Genomic DNA, 18,720 nt, shown 5'->3' with positions numbered 1-18,720 from the left:
TTTTAAACTCTTTTGTTCCCAGCAGGTTACTGTTTCTTTTCTCCTTTGTTTCTGGCACCTTTAGGCCCAACTACACTATGGATAGATGATCGTGGCCCTGCTCCGCCATGCTGCAGGTGCGTGGCCGCTACCTGCTGCTCTTCCTGGGAGTGCAGCTGGTGGTAATGGCCCTGCTGTACCGTGAGGGCTACCGGAAACGTGTTGCCTATTTCCTAGGCATTTTCTACAAAGGGGGAGCATTGACAATGTTGGCCAGCTTACACAATGCCTCCCTCCCAGGGGATGTCTACGCCAACCTCAGCTTGATTGCCCGACCCCCTCTGCCCCCGGATGACCTTCCTTACTGTCCAGAGGTATCTCCTTTCCTTGGTAAGAGAACCAAAGCACCTAGATTTTCATTCCTAGTTCTGGTGAACATTGAGTTCTTAGCCAAGACTTTTAATTCTCTTGACTGAGATTGAAACTTAGAAACATAGAAATAAACACAAAGAATATCTAAAGTATCACAGCTACAATCTATAGAGTGGGCTTATTAACAAAATATGTTCCTCATAAATGTACAGCAGAGTAACTTATTAGCAGCTGCATGACCCAGCACCAGTAGCTCAAAGTGATAAAAAGAACAAAAACACACAGACCGATGTTATATCTTCCATAGGAGGCTTTTCTTTATATCTAAATAATATAGTTGTACTATTTACAATAGTATTTATTTGTCGTGTCAGAGCAACCAGTCCATTATATTACATTTCTAACAGAACAAAGCAAGCAAACAGATAAAATGCAAAGCTTGTGCATGTGGCAGGGCTCAGGTTGCATTGCAGCAGGTGGTCAGTGGTTTGCTCTTCTCCTGTCAGGATGTGCCTTCATGTTTCCAAAAGATTCCAAGAAGCCTTCTTCCTGACACTGTCTTGACACTAGAGGGAGTAGCCATGATAGATTAGTTTATAGTAGGGCCATCTGGGCCAAGCTTTCACTTTGAAGATGTGGGAAAGGAATTGTAGTCTAAACTGTGATAAGCCAAGGGGGAAAGGGGTGAGCGAGGCCAGGAGGGGGATTGGGAGAATCCTGGCGGGAAACCTCAGTTCTCTCTTTGCTGTTGTACTGTATGGGCTGAATAAACCGCAATTCCAGGATCTGTACTTGTGAGTGTGTGTTTCATTCTAAGACCCAGCGGTACCTGACATAAAGAGAGAACTCACAACTTCTTGCTCAACCTGTGAGGACTACAACCATCCGGGGAAAGAGCATGTTCCAGGAAGGAGAGATCCTGATGGGAGCCGAGGGAAGCATCGGAGCTTCCCCTTCCCAGGGGCTGGAGGCCGAGAGGATCGAGGACGAGGGATCGTCCCAGGAAGGAGACGTGGAGATAGAAGGAGAGGGCCCAGCAGTGCCTGAAGACTGGAGGGGCCCCCTGACTTCCACGCAGATGCCTTCCAGGAAGGATGTAACCGTGAAACGCAAGCTACCCATGCTGGGACTGCAAGAACCTCGCAGGGAACCCTCGCCCCTCAGCAGCGCATTGGCGCTGCCGGCGCAACACTTCGGGGAGAAAGTGGATGCGATGGAGAGAATGCTGCAAACTTTTTCATTCCAACTGGATGAGATGAGAAAAGAGATAGCAACGTTGTGGAGAACCACGCTAGAAGAGAGAGGGCAGTGACGCTCTAATCCACAAGGTATGGGGCGTGGGTATCGGCCTTCGGGGAGAGTGGCGTTCGCCATGGAGGGAGAGCCGCTCCACCCCCCCCCCGGGACCTCGGCATTCACCTCGGGATGGGCGGGGAGAAGCCAACTACATGGAGGCCCCGGGAGAGGAGAGCTGCGCGTAAAGTTCAATGGAGACCCCAAGCAGCTCTCCTATTTCATCACAAACGTAAGACATTTTATGGAGGACTATGGTGAATCCTTCCCCTCAGAGGGAGCGATGATCCATGCAGTGGGGGCCAATTTGAAGGACGCTGCAGCCGATTGGCTCATGCAAATGTATGATACCCGGGCGCCTGAGTTGAGGAGACTAGATGACTTCTTGGGAGCGCTCCGGGAGAGATTTCAGGATCCCTTGGCGGAGGAGAAGGCGAAAGGACAGCTTAAAAAAATCTACCAGGGCAACAAGACTGTCTCTGAATATGCCTTGGAGTTCAAAGCCATTGCAGGCAGGATTAGAGACTGGTCGGAAGCCACCAAGCTCGAATACTTCCGAGCAGGCTTGCGCTCCGATGTGTTGGAATGGTCACTGCACCGGAGCAACCCAACCACACTCGAGGAGTGGATTGTGCTGGCGGGGAGGGTCGAGTGTGACCAGGAGCAGATGCCACGCAGAGTGAGAGAGAGAGGGCGAACCCGGCACCCCGCAGCAGGCCCGCAGGGAGGGTTGCGACGCCCCTCGCCCAGAGGAAGGTCAGCCAGCCGCGAGAGGAAAGGGAGGAGGGGCCCCTGCTTCGCGTGCGGCCAGGAGGGGCACAGAGCAGCGGAATGCCCAAGAGGACGCAACCCTCCCAACGCTCCCAAGCCTGACAAGACACCTCCCGCGAGGCCAGCGCCAGGAACCAAATCCACGAAGGGGAAAGCCTCCACGGCGGTGGAAACCGCTTTGGCCCCGCACCAGCTTCCTGCAGAGGAGGCGGCGGACCTGGAGGACGCAGACAGAGATTCCTACCTGGCGGGAAACGGGCAAGATCTCCTGTAAGAGGCACCGCCAACAGGAAGATCGTGAAGACGTCAGGCGATGGGGGCCATCTTCCGAGGGGGGGGGGAGATATGTCAGGATGTGCCTTCATGTTTCCAAAAGATTCCAAGAAGCCTTCTTCCTGACACTGTCTTGACACTAGAGGGAGTAGCCATGATAGATTAGTTTATAGTAGGGCCATCTGGGCCAAGCTTTCACTTTGAAGATGTGGGAAAGGAATTGTAGTCTAAACTGTGATAAGCCAAGGGGGAAAGGGGTGAGCGAGGCCAGGAGGGGGATTGGGAGAATCCTGGCAGGAAACCTCAGTTCTCTCTTTGCTGTTGTACTGTATGGGCTGAATAAACCGCAATTCCAGGATCTGTACTTGTGAGTGTGTGTTTCATTCTAAGACCCAGCGGTACCTGACATCTCCACACTCGTATGTCGAGGATTCCACTTTGAAGCCCCATTTCTGAAGGTTGGCTCTGCATCTCGTGGTGCCAGAGCGCAGTCTGTTCAGTGCCTTACAGGTCGCCCAGTTTTCTGTGTGCCCAAGAGGGAGTCTCTCATTTGGTATAGCCATTGGTTGAGGTTCTGGGTTTGAGCCAAAGCAAGGTTTCCATAACACAAAGTCATTTATACTTCCTTCTTTGCTTCCATGCTGGGCTTCTTCCTCATGCAGATAAACAGCTTTACTCTCACAGAGCCTCCTCTCACAATTAACTTATACTGGAGCTTCACACAGTAGCTTTTTACACACAAGCCTTTATACACTGGAGCTTTACATACAAGGCTTTACAACCTGAGGCTTCTCTCAACAAAGGTTTTCACACCAGGCCTTCTCACACTCTGAGGCCTTTCTCCCACAGTGAGGCCTACTACCACTGAGATCTATTCTCCTACTGAAGCATTCTCTCAAACAAAGAGGCTTCTGTCACACTGAGGCACACCTTCTTATATTAAACTACAGCTTTTGCTGAGTCATTGCATCCATTAACCCTTTCACAGCTCAATTACAAAAATGTAATTAAAATATCTAGTTAATTTTAAATATATGACACAATCTACTCTTTCAGGGGTCGAGGATCTATTAAAATGACCCACCCTTGTGCAGCAAATTAAGCTTTCTTTTCCGCACATCTTGTGTCTAGCTGAGCTGTTCAGGATAGTGAGCAGTCTATCCTAGGTACCCTCCCCTTTGAACCTGCTGGTAGTACCTTCAGTAGCTCATTGTGATGCCTTTAATGACTCTTTGGGTGGGATTACACTGGATCTGTTTCAGTTGGTGAGTACTGCTGATGCAGACAAGCTGCTGGGACAAGTAAGGGGCACAATCTGTTTTCTTGACCTCTGCCCCTCTTGGCTTGTCATCCAGAGAGGAGATGCATTTCAGTCTCAAATACAACACATTATCAGTGCATCTCTCAGGGAAGGGAACTTTCTCTCCTGTTTAAAAAAAAAAAACCAGTAGTTAGACTGCTACTGAAAGGGCCCCTCTCTGGATCCTGTGGAACTTAATAACTACAGACCACTGTCCAATCTTCATTTCTTTTTAGACAAGGTGATTGAGAAGGTAGTTGCTCGCCAACTCCAGGCAGTTTTGGATGACATACACTTCCTTGACCCATTTCAAACTGGCTTCACAGCAGGATATGGAGTTGAGACTGCTATGGTTGACTTAGTGGACGGTCTCCGTCTTAACACTGATAGGAGGAGTGAGTCCCTATTGGGTTTTGTGTGTGTGTGTGTGTGCGCGCGCGCGCGCGTGTGTGTGTCAGGAGTGACTTGAGAAACTGCAAATCGTTTCTGGTGTGAGAGAATTGGCTGTCTGCAAGGATGTTGCCCAGGGGATGCCCGGGTGTTTTTGATGTTTTACCATCCTTTTGGGAGGCTTCTCTCATGTCCCTACATGGGGAGCCGGAGCTGACAGGGAGCTCATCCATACTCTCCCCAGATTCGAACCTGCAACCTGGTGGTCTTCAGTCCTGCTGGCACAAGGGTTTAACCCATTATGCCACCGGGGTCTCCGTCCCTATTGGTGCTTCTAGATATCTCAGCGGCTTTGATACCATTAACTATGATATTCTTCTGGAACACTTATACATGTCTGGCTGGTCCAATGAAAAAGAACAGCAATTTTTTGTCATTGCACTGTAACACTAACTAGTGAATAGAAAGCTATAGTTTTCGGGGGGGGGGGATCTCTACTTCACTGCCATCTTTAACGGCAGAAGCAGAAGGAAACAATGAGAAGAAAGAAATGGGGAAAGAAATGGACAATAGCCAATTGTTAAGTAAAATAGCAGAATTGATTAAAGAGGAGAGTGAGAGGAAAACAAAGGAGCTGAACTTGATGTTTGACAAAGAAAGAGAAATGAGGAAGTGTGATATTCAGGCATTGAAGCAAGATATTTTGACCAGTGCCAAGGAAATGAAAATACAGCTGGAGGCAGAAAGGAAAAGTTCAGATGAAAAATTTCAGACAATAAAAGGAGCTTTGCAAACAACACATGGAGAAATACAAACAAATAAAGCAGAAATTGAAAAGAATAAACAAGAACAACTGGTACTCAAACAACAAACATAACAAAACGAAAACAGGCTTTCAGACGTGGAAAGAAGGTTCGTGTACATGCAAGATAACCAAAGAAGGAACAATGTAATAATTAAAAATTTTCCAGAAGGGAATAAAAGAGAAGATTCGAAAGCTGAAATTTTGAAGTGGTTGCAAAAGACCACGCCAACATTAAACTGGTCAGAATTGGATTTAGAACGAGTTCATCGCCTTCCGGCTGGAAGAAATAAAATAATACCCAGGAACATAATCCAATTTCATAACTTTGCAAAGAAAGATCTGATGAAAATACTAAAGAAGAACCCAGAATATTTAAAGATGGGTGAATCAAAACTGGAAATATTCAATGACTATTGTCCTGAAACCAAGAACTGGAGATACTCAATGAAGCCTATTACGATCCAGTTAATGAAGGCCGGAATTTTGTACACCTGGGGATATCCTACCTTTCTCAAATTCCAATGGAAAGGCAAGAGATACAGAATAAACTCATTGGAACAAGGACATCAATTACTTGAGGAGCTTGGTGTAAAGAACCCTTACCTTTTAGCAGCCAGGATGGAGGGCCTAGAGAAGCCTGAAAGCTTAATACAGATAGGATGTGGGTATGGTGAAGCCTCAGTGGCCATTTTAGTGTAGTTCAGAGCAGGGGGCATGGCCTAGTCAAGAAGCCAGCAGGGAATGGCCGGAACTGGTGGAGAAAAGGGGGGCGGAGTTTAGGAGGAACTGAGAGGGAAAAAGGAACGTTTTAAGTTATAGAGTTTTGTTGGAGTTTGGGGTTTGAAGAGAAAGGGTGTTTAGGAGTTTGGTGTTAAGGGTTAGAAGAAAAAGGCAAAGGCCTAGCCAGAAGTTTGCCAGCAGGGTAGCTAAAGCAAACTAACAGTTATTAGGAGTATAGCTGGGTAGTAGCAGGATAGAACTAGAATTAAGTTTATCTGGGCTACTGAAGAATTTCTGACAGAGATTCAGTCCTGTTAGGATTTTTGTTTTGTTTTGAGAAGTAGGAAGATAGATGCAGGTTAGGACAATCTGTGCTGCTTTAAGAATTACTGTCAGACAAACTATCCTGTCAGTATTCTTGTGTGGAGGGAGAGAAGAATCTCTTAAGTAACAAAAACAGAACTATTCTTGTAACCATCACGCTTTTAAGAGACAACTTTCTGTAACAGCCAAGATATTGATGCATTTGTACCCATTCTAAATAGTAAACTTTGTTGATTATTGTTCATCAAAACCTGACTCGTGTCCCTCTATGCTTGAAGATTTCCAAAGCAACTTTAATCAGTTTTGAAGAAACTAATGGTGACAGCATTGATTGGTGATTTGCTAGATTCTTTATAATTGGTGGCAGTGAGTGAGATCTGATTTTAGGATCGTTATAATTGGTTTGCAGCGGTGTGGATCATGTAACACCTAAATCCAGTACATTTTAAGATAATCCTGAGGTAAACTTTTACCAAAAATTGACATTTTGAAATTACCTCAGAGAAAGAACATCACTAGCACCATTTTGAAATACAATAGACACCATGGCACCGCCCAAAGCAAAGAAGGGTACTTCTGAGGAATCAGAAAGAAAGTGAGCTAAATGGTTCCTCCTAAAAACAAGAAAACTGGAACTGAGAAAGAGATGGCAGAGGAGGTAGCACAGGAACATGAGAGTCAGCAGCAGACAGTTACTTCAGAAGAACAAAAGGAGGCTGAGAAAGAAAGCATGGCTGAATTAAAGAGTGAACATGAAAAATTGACTATGGCAATACAAAAGTTGAATCAAGGCCATGTACATGAAGCATACATGATTTTGAAAGATACAGAGGTGCTGAAGAGTTCCGCAAATCTAGTTTTGTCAACGGCGACATGTTTGAGGCAAGGAGGAGATTTAGACAGTGCTATAGAAGTTGTGGCACAGGCTGTTGCGTGGCACCAGGAGTTTCAGCCAGGGACTCCAGGCCATTTGTCCCTCATCAAGAGAGCCAAGGTGTTAGCTGAGGTTGCTAGAAATGTGGCTCAGGAGGATGAGAAAGACAAAGATGAAGGAGCTCACTCTGGGCTGGATGGCGTGGCTAAGGGAGTGGTACAGAAAGTTACCAAGGGGCCTGTCATGGTTGCCAGGGAAGCGAGAGCCAGTGAAGAGAATATAGAAACAATAGGTCTGGAAAGACAAGTGATAAACTCTGAGGAGAAAAAAGAATCCTTGACCTTAATAGGTGTATTTCTTTCAGCTCCACGTAAAGAAATTACCTCTGCCGAGCTTATTGACAAAGGCAATGAAATACAATCAAAAGAGAAAGCTGAAGAAAAGCAGACTCTTGATTTGACAATAGAAACTGATAAGGGTACAAAATATCAAAGTGCCTTCAGTGAAGCAAAGGACCATGCACCTGAAAGACTAGTTGAAGTTAAGATAACTTCCAAACATGATTCCTTCACTATAAGGGTTCCAGAAGATCACACAAAAGAAGTTTTAAAGATTGGAACTGTAGTTGAAGTTAAGAATCTAAGTGAACCCTATCAAAAAGCAATCATCAACAATTTGACTGAAGCAAGCTCGTATACTATAACAGTTAACGGTGAAGATAAGACTCTCAAACACTCTTGACTCCGTCAAAAAGAAGAGAGACATTTTGTTGAGAATAAACCATTAGATAAAATCCTCCTTACTAAACCTGAACATTTCAATATGCCTATAACTGAAAAGAAAATAAACGTAGAGAGAAGATCTAATCATACACCAGAGAAAGATGGAAAAAACCAAGCTGATGGACTGTCGAGAAAAATAATATACACTGACGATGTTATTGGTGATAAAAGGAAAAATCTACAATTTCCAGCTTTGGAGATTCGTCCGGACTACAGTGATGAGATTGCAATGAAGAGAGAAGGTGTTTTTGTTCATTCTTCCAATGGTGGCGAGTTCTCTTCAAGGCCAGGAGAGGATATTCAAGGAAGTACTGATTCTTCACAACAACATGATGCTACGTTGAAGCAAATCTTTGTTCGAGCCTTAAGACTTCTTAAAAGCAGAACTGTTCCTGATAATTGGAAGACCAGGTGGAAAGAGGATAACTCTAGCAGTGGAGAGGAGAAAGGAGAAGAATGTGGTACTGTGGGGAGTGTACTGGCTGGTTGTAATTTGAGACTGGGTATCAAGGAAAGGAGAATTGGAATTGGGTAAAAGAAAAAAAAGCAACTTTATTCTCTACAAGGGCCAGACCAAATAACACATTGAGTAATGAAAGTGTTAATGTAGAAAGATAATGTAGGTATAATGTACCGTATATTCCGGCATATGACGACTGGGCGAATAAGACAACCCCCAACTTTTCCAGTTAAAATATAGAGTTTGGGATATACTCGCCGTATAAGACCACCCCTCTTCCAATGCACACCAAATAATTTTTTAAAAAAAAATCAGATTTGAATTCAATATGGTAATTTTAATTCAAATTCTTCTGACATGCAGGTTCCTATGAGAGGGACATTGTACCTTACATTGGACATTATAGTTGCTCTTCCTCCCTTGAATTTCATTTACACTCTGGATCCTTTACATCATGCTGGCAAGTATGAAAGCAGGCTTTAAATGGTTCAGATTACATTTATGTTGGCATAGAAGCTTGCATGCAAATAGAAGTCAGGCTTTGTACTATGAGTACTGAGGTGAAGGCAAAGCATTTGTAGAATTTTTATCTATAAGCAGTCTTTATAAATCAGGACCTCCTATCAGACGAGAGGGGCAGATTGGACCCTCATCCTTCAGAAATGTAGCATTTGGCATGGCACATGTTTACTGGGTCACATCTTGACATGTCTTTATTCTTAAATCACTGTGACAGCTTGAATTGTTTTAGAGTTTCTCAAGAACATAGCCAGGTGATGTTTAATTGTTAGAAGGGGAAAAGAGATCAGAAAAGAGGAACGGGGACCCTGGGTTAATAAGAACTTTCCAGTTTGACTTCTGTCAAAAATGAAATGCAAAGATACAGGATGGGGGACGCATGGCTCGAGAGCGGTATGTGTGAAAAAGATCTTGGGGTCCTTGTGGACAACAAGTTAAACATGAGCCAGCAATGTCATGCGGTGGCAAAAAAAAAAAAAAACCAATAGGATTTTGGCCTGCATCAATAGGAGCATAGCGTCCAGGAAGAGGGTGACTAAAATGATCAAGGGTCTGGAGAACAAGCCCTATGAGGAGCGGCTTAAAGAGCTGAGTATGGTGCTGAGGGAAGATGGCGACGAACGAGCAGCTCCTAAGATAAGCTCCGGAATTTGCTCCTGGAAATAGCTGTTTTTCCACAACTCCCCCAGGATTTATAACCCAAAATGACATTCAAAGGTAAGAAAAGGTCCCGGACCAGCCCCAGCAATGGAACAGGGTCCCATAAATCACCAAAAGCACGGAAACAGATGAGAATGGATGCTTACCTTCCGAACTCTCTGGATATAGCAACATCACAAACTGTGAGTAGTGGAGCACTGATAACACCTTCGATAAACTCACTTAATGTGGGTTCCCCCCTCTCTGACCAGGAGACAAGCCCAGGACAAATGCCAGAGGGTAATGGAGATAATGGTCATTTGAACTCTCCGGGGTGCAGCCCCTCCCTAGACCATGATATGCAGAAATATCGGGAGATATGTTTGCTGTCAGTGGAATCAATGATGCTGATTTTGAACAGACTAGGTGAAATCTCACAACAGATTCAAAGGCTACTTGACTTGCACCCCCCACAATGTTTTCAGGGAGTCAAGCCTGCAGAGATGCCCAGGTGCTCACATGAGGACACTCCTCTGACCACAGCTGCTGTTAATCACAGTAATAAATCAACAGTTGAAACTAAAGCATGCCTCACTCTGCAAAAAACCCAGATAGTTCTGCAGCTCAATCAAAATGCTTTGGGCTGGAACCATAAACAACAAATTGTAAAATCACTGGCTTACTTGCTCAGAACCCAGCCCAAACTTATTGACTTAAAAGATCACCATTTTCTTCCAACACAGAATGGTGTAAAACGAATCCTCCTTACCTTCAACTCCCTTGAGATGTCAGACCGCCTGGCTCAAATGAAGGACATCTTATGGAACAGGCATGGCATAACTATCAGTAGGGTATTTAAGGATCTGACAGTCAATTATCTCATTCCTCGAAGTACATTGGATACATGGGTACAAGAAAGAAACCTAACACAGTTAACACAGCTTCAAGACAGGAATTGTCACCCAGCAGTTGCTTACGTTGATTTGGAACTTAAAGCAGACCCTAATACAGACTCTTCCACGGCTCCTCCCAAGTCAAGCCCCCCTCTAAGACCGTTACAAAAGAAAACAACAATGACAGTAATCCATCTGTGATTCCAGTAATGACTCAAGTAACAGAAAAGCAGATCAAAGATACTCCTGCAGGTGCTGCTTTAAATATTCCACACACTATGGACTCTCCTCAACCCCAGATGGAGCTTGCCTCTCCACAGGTCATAGGTGAGGGCTTGCAGACAGCAAATGAGTTTGGCTCTCTACTCGCCAATGACCCACATTTCATTACTCATGTGGCATTGGTCCATCCAGCCCCTTCACCAGAAGGCCAAGTTTCTTTCTCACCAAACAATGACCTGGACCTGATACAGAAGGATCGTGACCAGGCCATAGATTCCTTGGGACTATGACAGCTACAGGGCCAGCACGGGGTCAGCCTATTGACTTGGAATGTGGCTGGGTGGCTTGCATCCATTAGAGACCCTTGTTTTATAGACTTTCTCTCCCACTATGATATTATTCTGATTCAGGAATCTTGGGCAGTAGGTGATCTGATAGCTAATGGATTCCACTCGTATTGTGTAGGGGCAGAGCCAGGAGCTACACATGGAAGAGCAAAAGGTGGATTAGGGATTTTAGTCTCTACCACTTTACGTGCCATAACAAGGCCCCTTCCCTCATTAAAAACAACTGCAATGGCAGTGCTAATTCAACTTAAGTATCATACCTTGATGATAATAAATGTCTATTTGCTTCCAACGAGGAAGAAAGCCCCACTAACCATGGAGGATGACTTCCAATCCACATGGAAGCAGGCGGTAGCATCCAAAATCTCCTCGTTGGGATTTTCTCCAGGTCTACTATTAGCTATGGATTACAATCAAGCCAAAGCACTTATTAAACAACGTATCACAGACACAGAGCGCCAACTAGATCTGGCCTCGGCTCCAAGCTTCCTTATCAGTGAAGACAGCAGATACCTTGCCTCCCCTATGGCATATTTAACATACTTAGAGGTTCTTATTCATCGAAGGGCTTTCACCCTGGCCCGATGCCACGCTCTCCCATCAGCTGTACTCGAAGGCCGCTACCGGAAGATCCCTTTCCCAGAGAGGCTCTGCCCCTGTGACTTGGGTCATGTAGAAACAATAGAACATGTGCTCCTTCAGTGCCCGTTCTACAGGGATATCCGTGCCAGGCTTATCTTACCTCTGATAGACAAGCACCCAGGCCATTCAGGACAATTTTATACCTCCCTGCTACTTGCAGATACTAATTCAGCTACAACCTACAGTGTTGCAAAGTTCTGTGCAGCAGCATACAAAATCCGCCAGGGAATGACTAGTTCCAAAAGTTAACTATGTGTCCAGTAATCTTCTTCCCTGAATCTACAATTTGGTGATGAATCTGGGCATTGTATGTTTTTACCCTGTTTCCCCTTCCTTTCCGCTCCCTCACCCATATTGTGTTTTTAGTAGTTATATTTATATTTTTAATGTACCAAACATGCCAGGTTTGTCTGGAAATCTGACACTATTTCCTGTGCTGGTCAATGACCGAAATAAATATTTTGATTGATTGCAATAGGATTTTGGCCTGCATCAATAGGAGCATAGCGTCCAGATCCAGGGAAGTCATGCTCCCCATGCTCTATTCTGCCTTGGTTAGACCAAACCTGGAATTACACTGTGTCCAGTTCTGGGCACCACAACTGAAGGGAGATGTTGACAAGCTGGAATGTGTCCAGAGGAAGAGGGTGACTAAAATGATCAAGGGTCTGGAGAACAAGCCCTATGAGGAGCGGCTTAAAGAGCTGAGTATGTTTAGTCTGAAGAAGAGAAGGCTGAGAGGAGACATGATGAGAGCCATGTATAAATATGTGAGAGGAAGTCATAGGGAGGAGAGAGCAGATCAAGGGTCTGGAGAACAAGCCCTATGAGGAGCGGCTTAAAGAGCTGGGCATGTTGAGCTTGAAGAAGAGCAGGCTGAGAGGAGACATGATGAGAGCCATGTATAAATATGTGAGAGGAAGTCATAGGGAGGAGAGAGCAGATCAAGGGTCTGGAGAACAAGCCCTATGAGGAACGGCTTAAAGAGCTGGGCATGTTGAGCTTGAAGAAGAGAAGGCTGAGAGGAGACATGATGAGAGCCATGTATAAATATGTGAGAGGAAGTCATAGGGAGGGTGCAGGGAGGGAGGGGGCGAGGAGAAGGAGCGGCAGCCTTTGCTACCAATCTGGCAGCGTGGTAGCCTACTGGACTGTCTTCACCCTCGCCGGCATTGAGTTGGCTCTGCCTCCACCCTCCATCTCAGAACAGCTGCTGCGGGAGGGAGCCAAAGCCAGAGGGGTGGGGGTGGGGCCTCTGGCTGCTCCGCCCCACCCCCGTAGACGGCCCCACCCCCGGTCCTGCTCCTCTGCTCCGGCTTCAAGTCCTGCTGCTTTACCAGGCCGGCAGGGGTGTTTGCATGCTGTGCTGTCCCCTCTGCCACTGGTCTGCTGCTAGTTCTGCCTCTGGCCTCAGATTCAGAGCAATTGCTGAGGGAACCAAAACCGGAATGAGGAGGCAGTGGGAGAAGAGGACCCCGCCCCTCGTGGCCCCGCCCCATGCTCCGGTTTTGGTTCCCTCGGCAATTGCTCTGAACTTGAGGCCAGAGGCAGAGCTAGCAGCAGACCAAACACCCCCTGCCTGCCTGGTAAAACAGCAGTTAAAGCCAGAGCGGGAGGGTGGGACCAGGGGCGGGACCCTCTGCGGGGGGTGGGGCCTGAGTAGTCAGAGGCCCCACCCCTTCAGCTTTGGCTCCTGTTCTGGGATTAGAGGGCGGAGGCGGAGCCAACTCAATGCCGGCGAGGATGACGACAGCCCAGTAGGCTACCATGCTGCCAGCTTGGTAGCGAAGCCTGCTGCTGCTCCTCCTCGCCCCCTCCCTCCCTCCCTCCGCCCTCCCTCCTCCTCAGGCTCCACCATGCGGGGACACCAAGGGCGAGGGACACGAGGGAAAAATGATCCAACAAAATTTGTGCCGGGGTACAAGACGATTCCCCACGTTTGAGATGATTTTCCTGGCTTAGAAAGTCGTCTTGTACCCCAGAATATACAGTACTGTAATGTTTAAAAAATGGTTAATCTGTTTTATTGCAGACTTGTAAAATGTATGGTGTCATTACAATGGTGAACTGTATATGTTTTATACAATAGGTATGATGTATAAATACATTATATTGAAGTGTGTTAGGTATGTAGGTTTTGCAATAGGCAAAGAGTATTTAGAAAGTCACTGTATAAATATAGAAATGTTTGGATAGATTGTTTATAAGAATGAAGGAAACTTCCTACTACAGTGTTGTAACCTCATGGAAGACAGAAAGACTCTTATTAATGAAATAACTTGTGATTGGATACAGAGACTTGAATCTCTCCAAATTATTTAGACTTGTTCATAAGTTTAGAAGACTTGATGATATTAAAAGATTGATATATATAAAAATATTGAGATTGTATATCCATAGAATATCAGGAGAAGATCATGTCAAGAGCACCAATAGTGAGTTAATTGGATGGAGCTTGGCACTTCAAGGTTATGATTTTGAGGTGAAACATATAAAGGGCACTCAAAATGTCATCGCAGATACGTTGTCCAGAGGCTTGAGTAAAAATTAGAATCCAGGATTGGAAAAGGTATTGTGTTTGCTATGATAGATTGTTTATATGCATAACTGCAATGTATTTAACATGTTTTCTTTTTACAGGAGTGTATTTATTGTATGTATTTATTGCTTGATATGTAATGTTAACATTTGCAAATGTGTTTATTGCAAAATATATTCAGAGGTGTTGTGTACTATAGGGAAGGTAGATTAGTTAGAGGGTCTAGTTAGATTAGGATATTAAGTAGGTTTTGCTTCGGAAGAGGTCAGCAAACCTCTTCACTCCGCAAAACATCTTGAGATGTGGAGGGATGTAAAGAACCCTTACCTTTTAGCAGCCAGGATGGAGAGCCTAGAGAAGCCTGAAAGCTTAATACAGATAGGATGTGGGCATGGTGAAGCCTCGGCGGCCATTTTAGTGTAGTTCAGAGCAGGAGGCGTGGCCTAGTCAAGAAGCCAGCAGGGAATGGCCGGGATTGGTGGAGAAAAAGGGGGCGGAGTTTAGGAGGAACTGAGAGGGAAAAAAGGAGCGTTTTAAGTTATAGAGTTTTGTTGGAGTTTGGGGTTTGAAGAGAAGGGGTGTTTAGGAGTTTGGTGTTAAGGGTTAGAAGAAAAAGGCAAAGGCCTAGCCAGAAGTTTGCCAGCAGGGTAGCTAAAGCAAACTAACAGCTATTAGGAGTATAGCTGGGTAGTAGCAGGATAGAACTAGGATTAAGTTTATCTGGGCTACTGAAGAATTTCTGACAGAGATTCAGTCCTGTTAGGATTCTTGTTTTGTTTTGAGAAGTAGGAAGATAGATGCAGGTTAGGACAATCTGTGCTGTTTTAAGAATTACTGTCAGACAAACTATCCTGTCAGTATTCTTGTGTGGAGGGAGAGAAGAATCTCTTAAGTAACAAAAACAGAACTATTCTTGTAACATCACGTTTTTAAGACACAACTTTCTGTAACAGCCAAGATATTGATGCATTTATACCCATTCTAAATAACAAACTTTGTTGATTATTGTTCATCAAAACCTGACTCAAGTGTCCCTCTATGCTTGAAGATTTCCAAAGCAACTTTAATCAGTTTTGAAGAAACTAATGGTGACAGCATTGATTGGTGATTTGCTAGATTCTTTATAATTGGTGGCAGCGAGTGAGATCTGATTTATAGGATCGTTATACTTGGCATAGTAAGAAAACAAGAGAGAGATCAAAAGGAAGAGGAGGAGAAAGGACCGGAGGGAGGAGAATTGAAGGAAATAATCAGCACCATTGGAGGAATCGAGATGTAAGAAGAAATTAAAGCACTGCAATCAAATTTATTTACTTAAAAATGAGCACTCGGGGGGAGGGAGACTCTGGGCCATGGGATGACTTCACACCCCCCCTCCCCAATTGGGAAGGCCGGGGGCCATGGTTGGGACTAGAAGTCCTGAAGAATGGAAGGGGAGAAAGGGGGGAATGAGGAGGGGGGAGCAGGGGGAAGGGGAGGGGAGTACAAGGGACAAGGGTTCACATTGGTTCAAGCCACAAAAAAGCTTTTAAAGGGAAATGGAAATGAGGTTCCATAAATTAAGAATTTGAACATTTAACACTAAAGGTCTAGGGACGGTAATTAAAAGAAGATGGATTGAAGCCTTACTGAAGGACGCGGGAGACATTATCTTCCTACAGGAAACACATCAGAATAAACCGGGTTCGAATGAGCTAAAATCGAGTTGGATAAGGAATTATGAAAAATCCTTTGGGTCATCAAAATCAAGAGGGGTAGCTATAATAATTGCTAAGAAATGTAATTTTGTCATAAACAAGGTATTAAAGGTGAGGAGGGCAGATACATAATAATGTATGGCGAAATAGGGTAAGATAAATATGTATTAGTAAATGTATATGCACCAAATGTAAAACAGCAAGAATTTTATGAAAAAGTGTTAGAGCAAATAGAGAACTATCACCAACAAAATGTAATATTTGGAGGAGATTGTAATTGTTATATGGACCCAAAAAGGGATAAAACTATGCTAACATCAAAAATATTGAAACAACGGACGTAAGTAGAGTAATGAATAAATGACAATTAAAGGATGTGTGGAGATTGGTAAAGGGGAATGAAAATAGATATACATACAGTATTATTCAGCTGTGCATAAGGTGTATACAAGAATAGATTATATTTTTGTTTCTAAAAATATGTTAAATAAAGTGTTAAATGCTGATATCGGAACAATTAAGATTTCGGATCATGCCCTGGTGTCAATTGAGATCGCTTTGAAATGTGACTATGATAAAATGAGGAGGTGGAGATTAAATACAAAAAAATTGAATCATAGAGAGATAGTGGATAGAGTGAAAGCGGAATGGCAAGAAACGTGGGGTTTTAATGAAAAGGAGGCAACAAAAGGAGTGCTATGGGACACTATGAAAGCGGTGGCTAGAGGGTTATGTATAAAAGAGACAATTAATCTCAAAAAGGGAAGAAGAAAGGAAAAGGAATCTAGAAAAAGAAATTGAAGAGATTGAAAAAGCATATGTAATAGAGATACATGAACTTATGTAAGGTTGAGAGCAAAAAAGGAACTGGATAAAATGGAAATATACGAAGTACAAGAAAATTTAATATATTTAAGGAGGGAATATTTTGAGTTTAGTGATAGGAATTCCAAGATGTTAGCCAAATCCACACAAAAAAAGAAAATGGAAGGCATGATAAATATGATAAAAGATAAAACAAGAATTTTATAATGAATTATACCAAACAAAAGCTAGCTCTATAGAAACAATCAGGAAATATGTGGAGGAAAATTGGGAGAGTAAGTTGGAGGAGAAAGATAAAGAGCTACTGGAACAACCTATTGAGAAGACAGAAGAGGAGGTTATTAAGAATTTAAAAGTTGGGAAAGCCCCAGGTTTGGATGGCTTAGGGACAGAATATTACAAAAGCTTTAGAGAAGTTTTGACTCCAAAATTATTAGAATTGTATAATGGAATAATGAAGGGAGATAAAATGCCAGAATCATGGAGGAGGTCATTAATAATATTAATACCTAAACTGGATAAAGATTTAACAGACCCGGGGTCATATAGGCCCATATCGTTAGTTTATTCAGGACGCAAAGATCTTATCTGCAATAATAGCCAATAGAATGAGTAAATGCATGTATAAGTATATATAAAAAAAATCAGTGTGGATTTGTAAAAGGAAGACAAATGTCAAATTTGATAGGGAGAGTATTAAATAAAATTTGTTTGGCTAAAGAGGGGAAGAAAAAAGTAGGGTATTATCATTAGATATTTTTAAAGCATTTGATTGTGTGGAATGGGAGACATTAAGGGAAATTATGAATAAATTTGGAATGGGAAATAGAATAAAAGGAATTTTAGAACAATATTATTCAAGAAACTCAGCAGTGGCAACTATAAACGACGGAGTGACAAATGAAATAAAAGAGACAAGAGGAACAAGACAAGGTTGCCCTTTGTCGCCAATTTTATTTGCCATGGTGATAGAATTATTTGCAAATGCCATTAGGAAAGACAAGAGTCTAGAAGGGTTGGGAAAAAAGGAGAAACAGAAGGTGAGTCTATTTGCTGATGACACATTGCTATTTATAGAAAATATAGTAAAGAAAATGGATAAAATAAAGGATCATTTGGAGATATTTGGGAAAACAACAGGTTTACAAGTTAATTGGGATAAGTCAGAAATGATGCTACTCAATTATACAAAGAAAGAAGAAAAAGACTTTATAGAACAGAGTAAAATGGGAATAAGAATTAAGAATAAATTAAAATACCTGGGAGTAATAATAACAAAGGATTTAAAAGAAATGGAAGAGGTAAATGTAGTAACATTGAGGAAAGTGGTTCAGAAAACAATAATAGGGTATGAAGATATATGATTATCTTGGTTTGGAAGGATAGCATTAGTCAAAATGAAAATACTTCCAAAGATAAATTTCATATTTAGGATGCTGCCACTTCAAATTACAGAAGGAGAATTAAATAGATGGCAACAAATGATAAATAAGTACTGCTATGGTAATAAACGAAATAGATTAAATAAACAGTTATGGTATAGATCACAAAGAGAGGGAGGATTAGCATTACCTAATATAAAAAATATTACGAGGCGAGTAGATTAAGATTGGTTATAGAAGGAATGGTTAAAAAAGAGGGAGCAGATTGGCTTAGTAAAGACTCAGAAGAAGTGGAAGAAGAAATTTGGAATATATTTTTCAAACAGTTCACGAGAAAAGAAATTAGGGAAATCAGAAACCCAATGATGAGCAATACATTAGAAGTATGGAACAAATATAGCAGAAAGTTAATAACGGATGGGTCAATTATAATCCCAATTGTAATGGAAAAGAAGTTTCCAAAAAATCTAAAAAAAGTAATGGATAAAAAGTTAAGGGAAAAAAAATTAGACAAGATAGGGGATTGGATAAAGGTGGGAATGAAGAAGGAAATGATTATGAAAGAGTTTAAAGAAATAAAATTGACATGGTTCCATTGTATACAACTAAAACAATGGTTCAAAAATTGGGGAAAAAATAATAAAAATGGAAGCAAACTTAATAAATTTGAAC

At 43.0% G+C, this 18,720-nt stretch overlaps 1 protein-coding gene across 2 annotated transcripts in view; it reads left to right on the top strand.

Annotated features, from left to right (window-relative positions):
• Positions 1-18,720, top strand: part of LOC137095497 (beta-1,4-galactosyltransferase 3-like) — an 89,031-nt gene that overhangs the window by 50,357 nt on the left and 19,954 nt on the right. For both annotated transcript variants that reach the window (XM_067462241.1, XM_067462240.1), the window contains exon 3: positions 65-369. In XM_067462241.1, the coding sequence (XP_067318342.1) occupies positions 108-369 (262 nt within the window). In that variant the 5' untranslated portion in view covers positions 65-107. The remainder of the gene's footprint in view (positions 1-64; positions 370-18,720) is intronic.

Source organism: Anolis sagrei, chromosome Y, assembly GCF_037176765.1.
Source record: "Anolis sagrei isolate rAnoSag1 chromosome Y, rAnoSag1.mat, whole genome shotgun sequence".
NCBI classification, from domain to species: domain Eukaryota; kingdom Metazoa; phylum Chordata; class Lepidosauria; order Squamata; family Dactyloidae; genus Anolis; species Anolis sagrei.
Note: the sequence above shows the minus strand (reverse complement) of the source record. Positions and strands in the feature narration are given on the sequence as shown.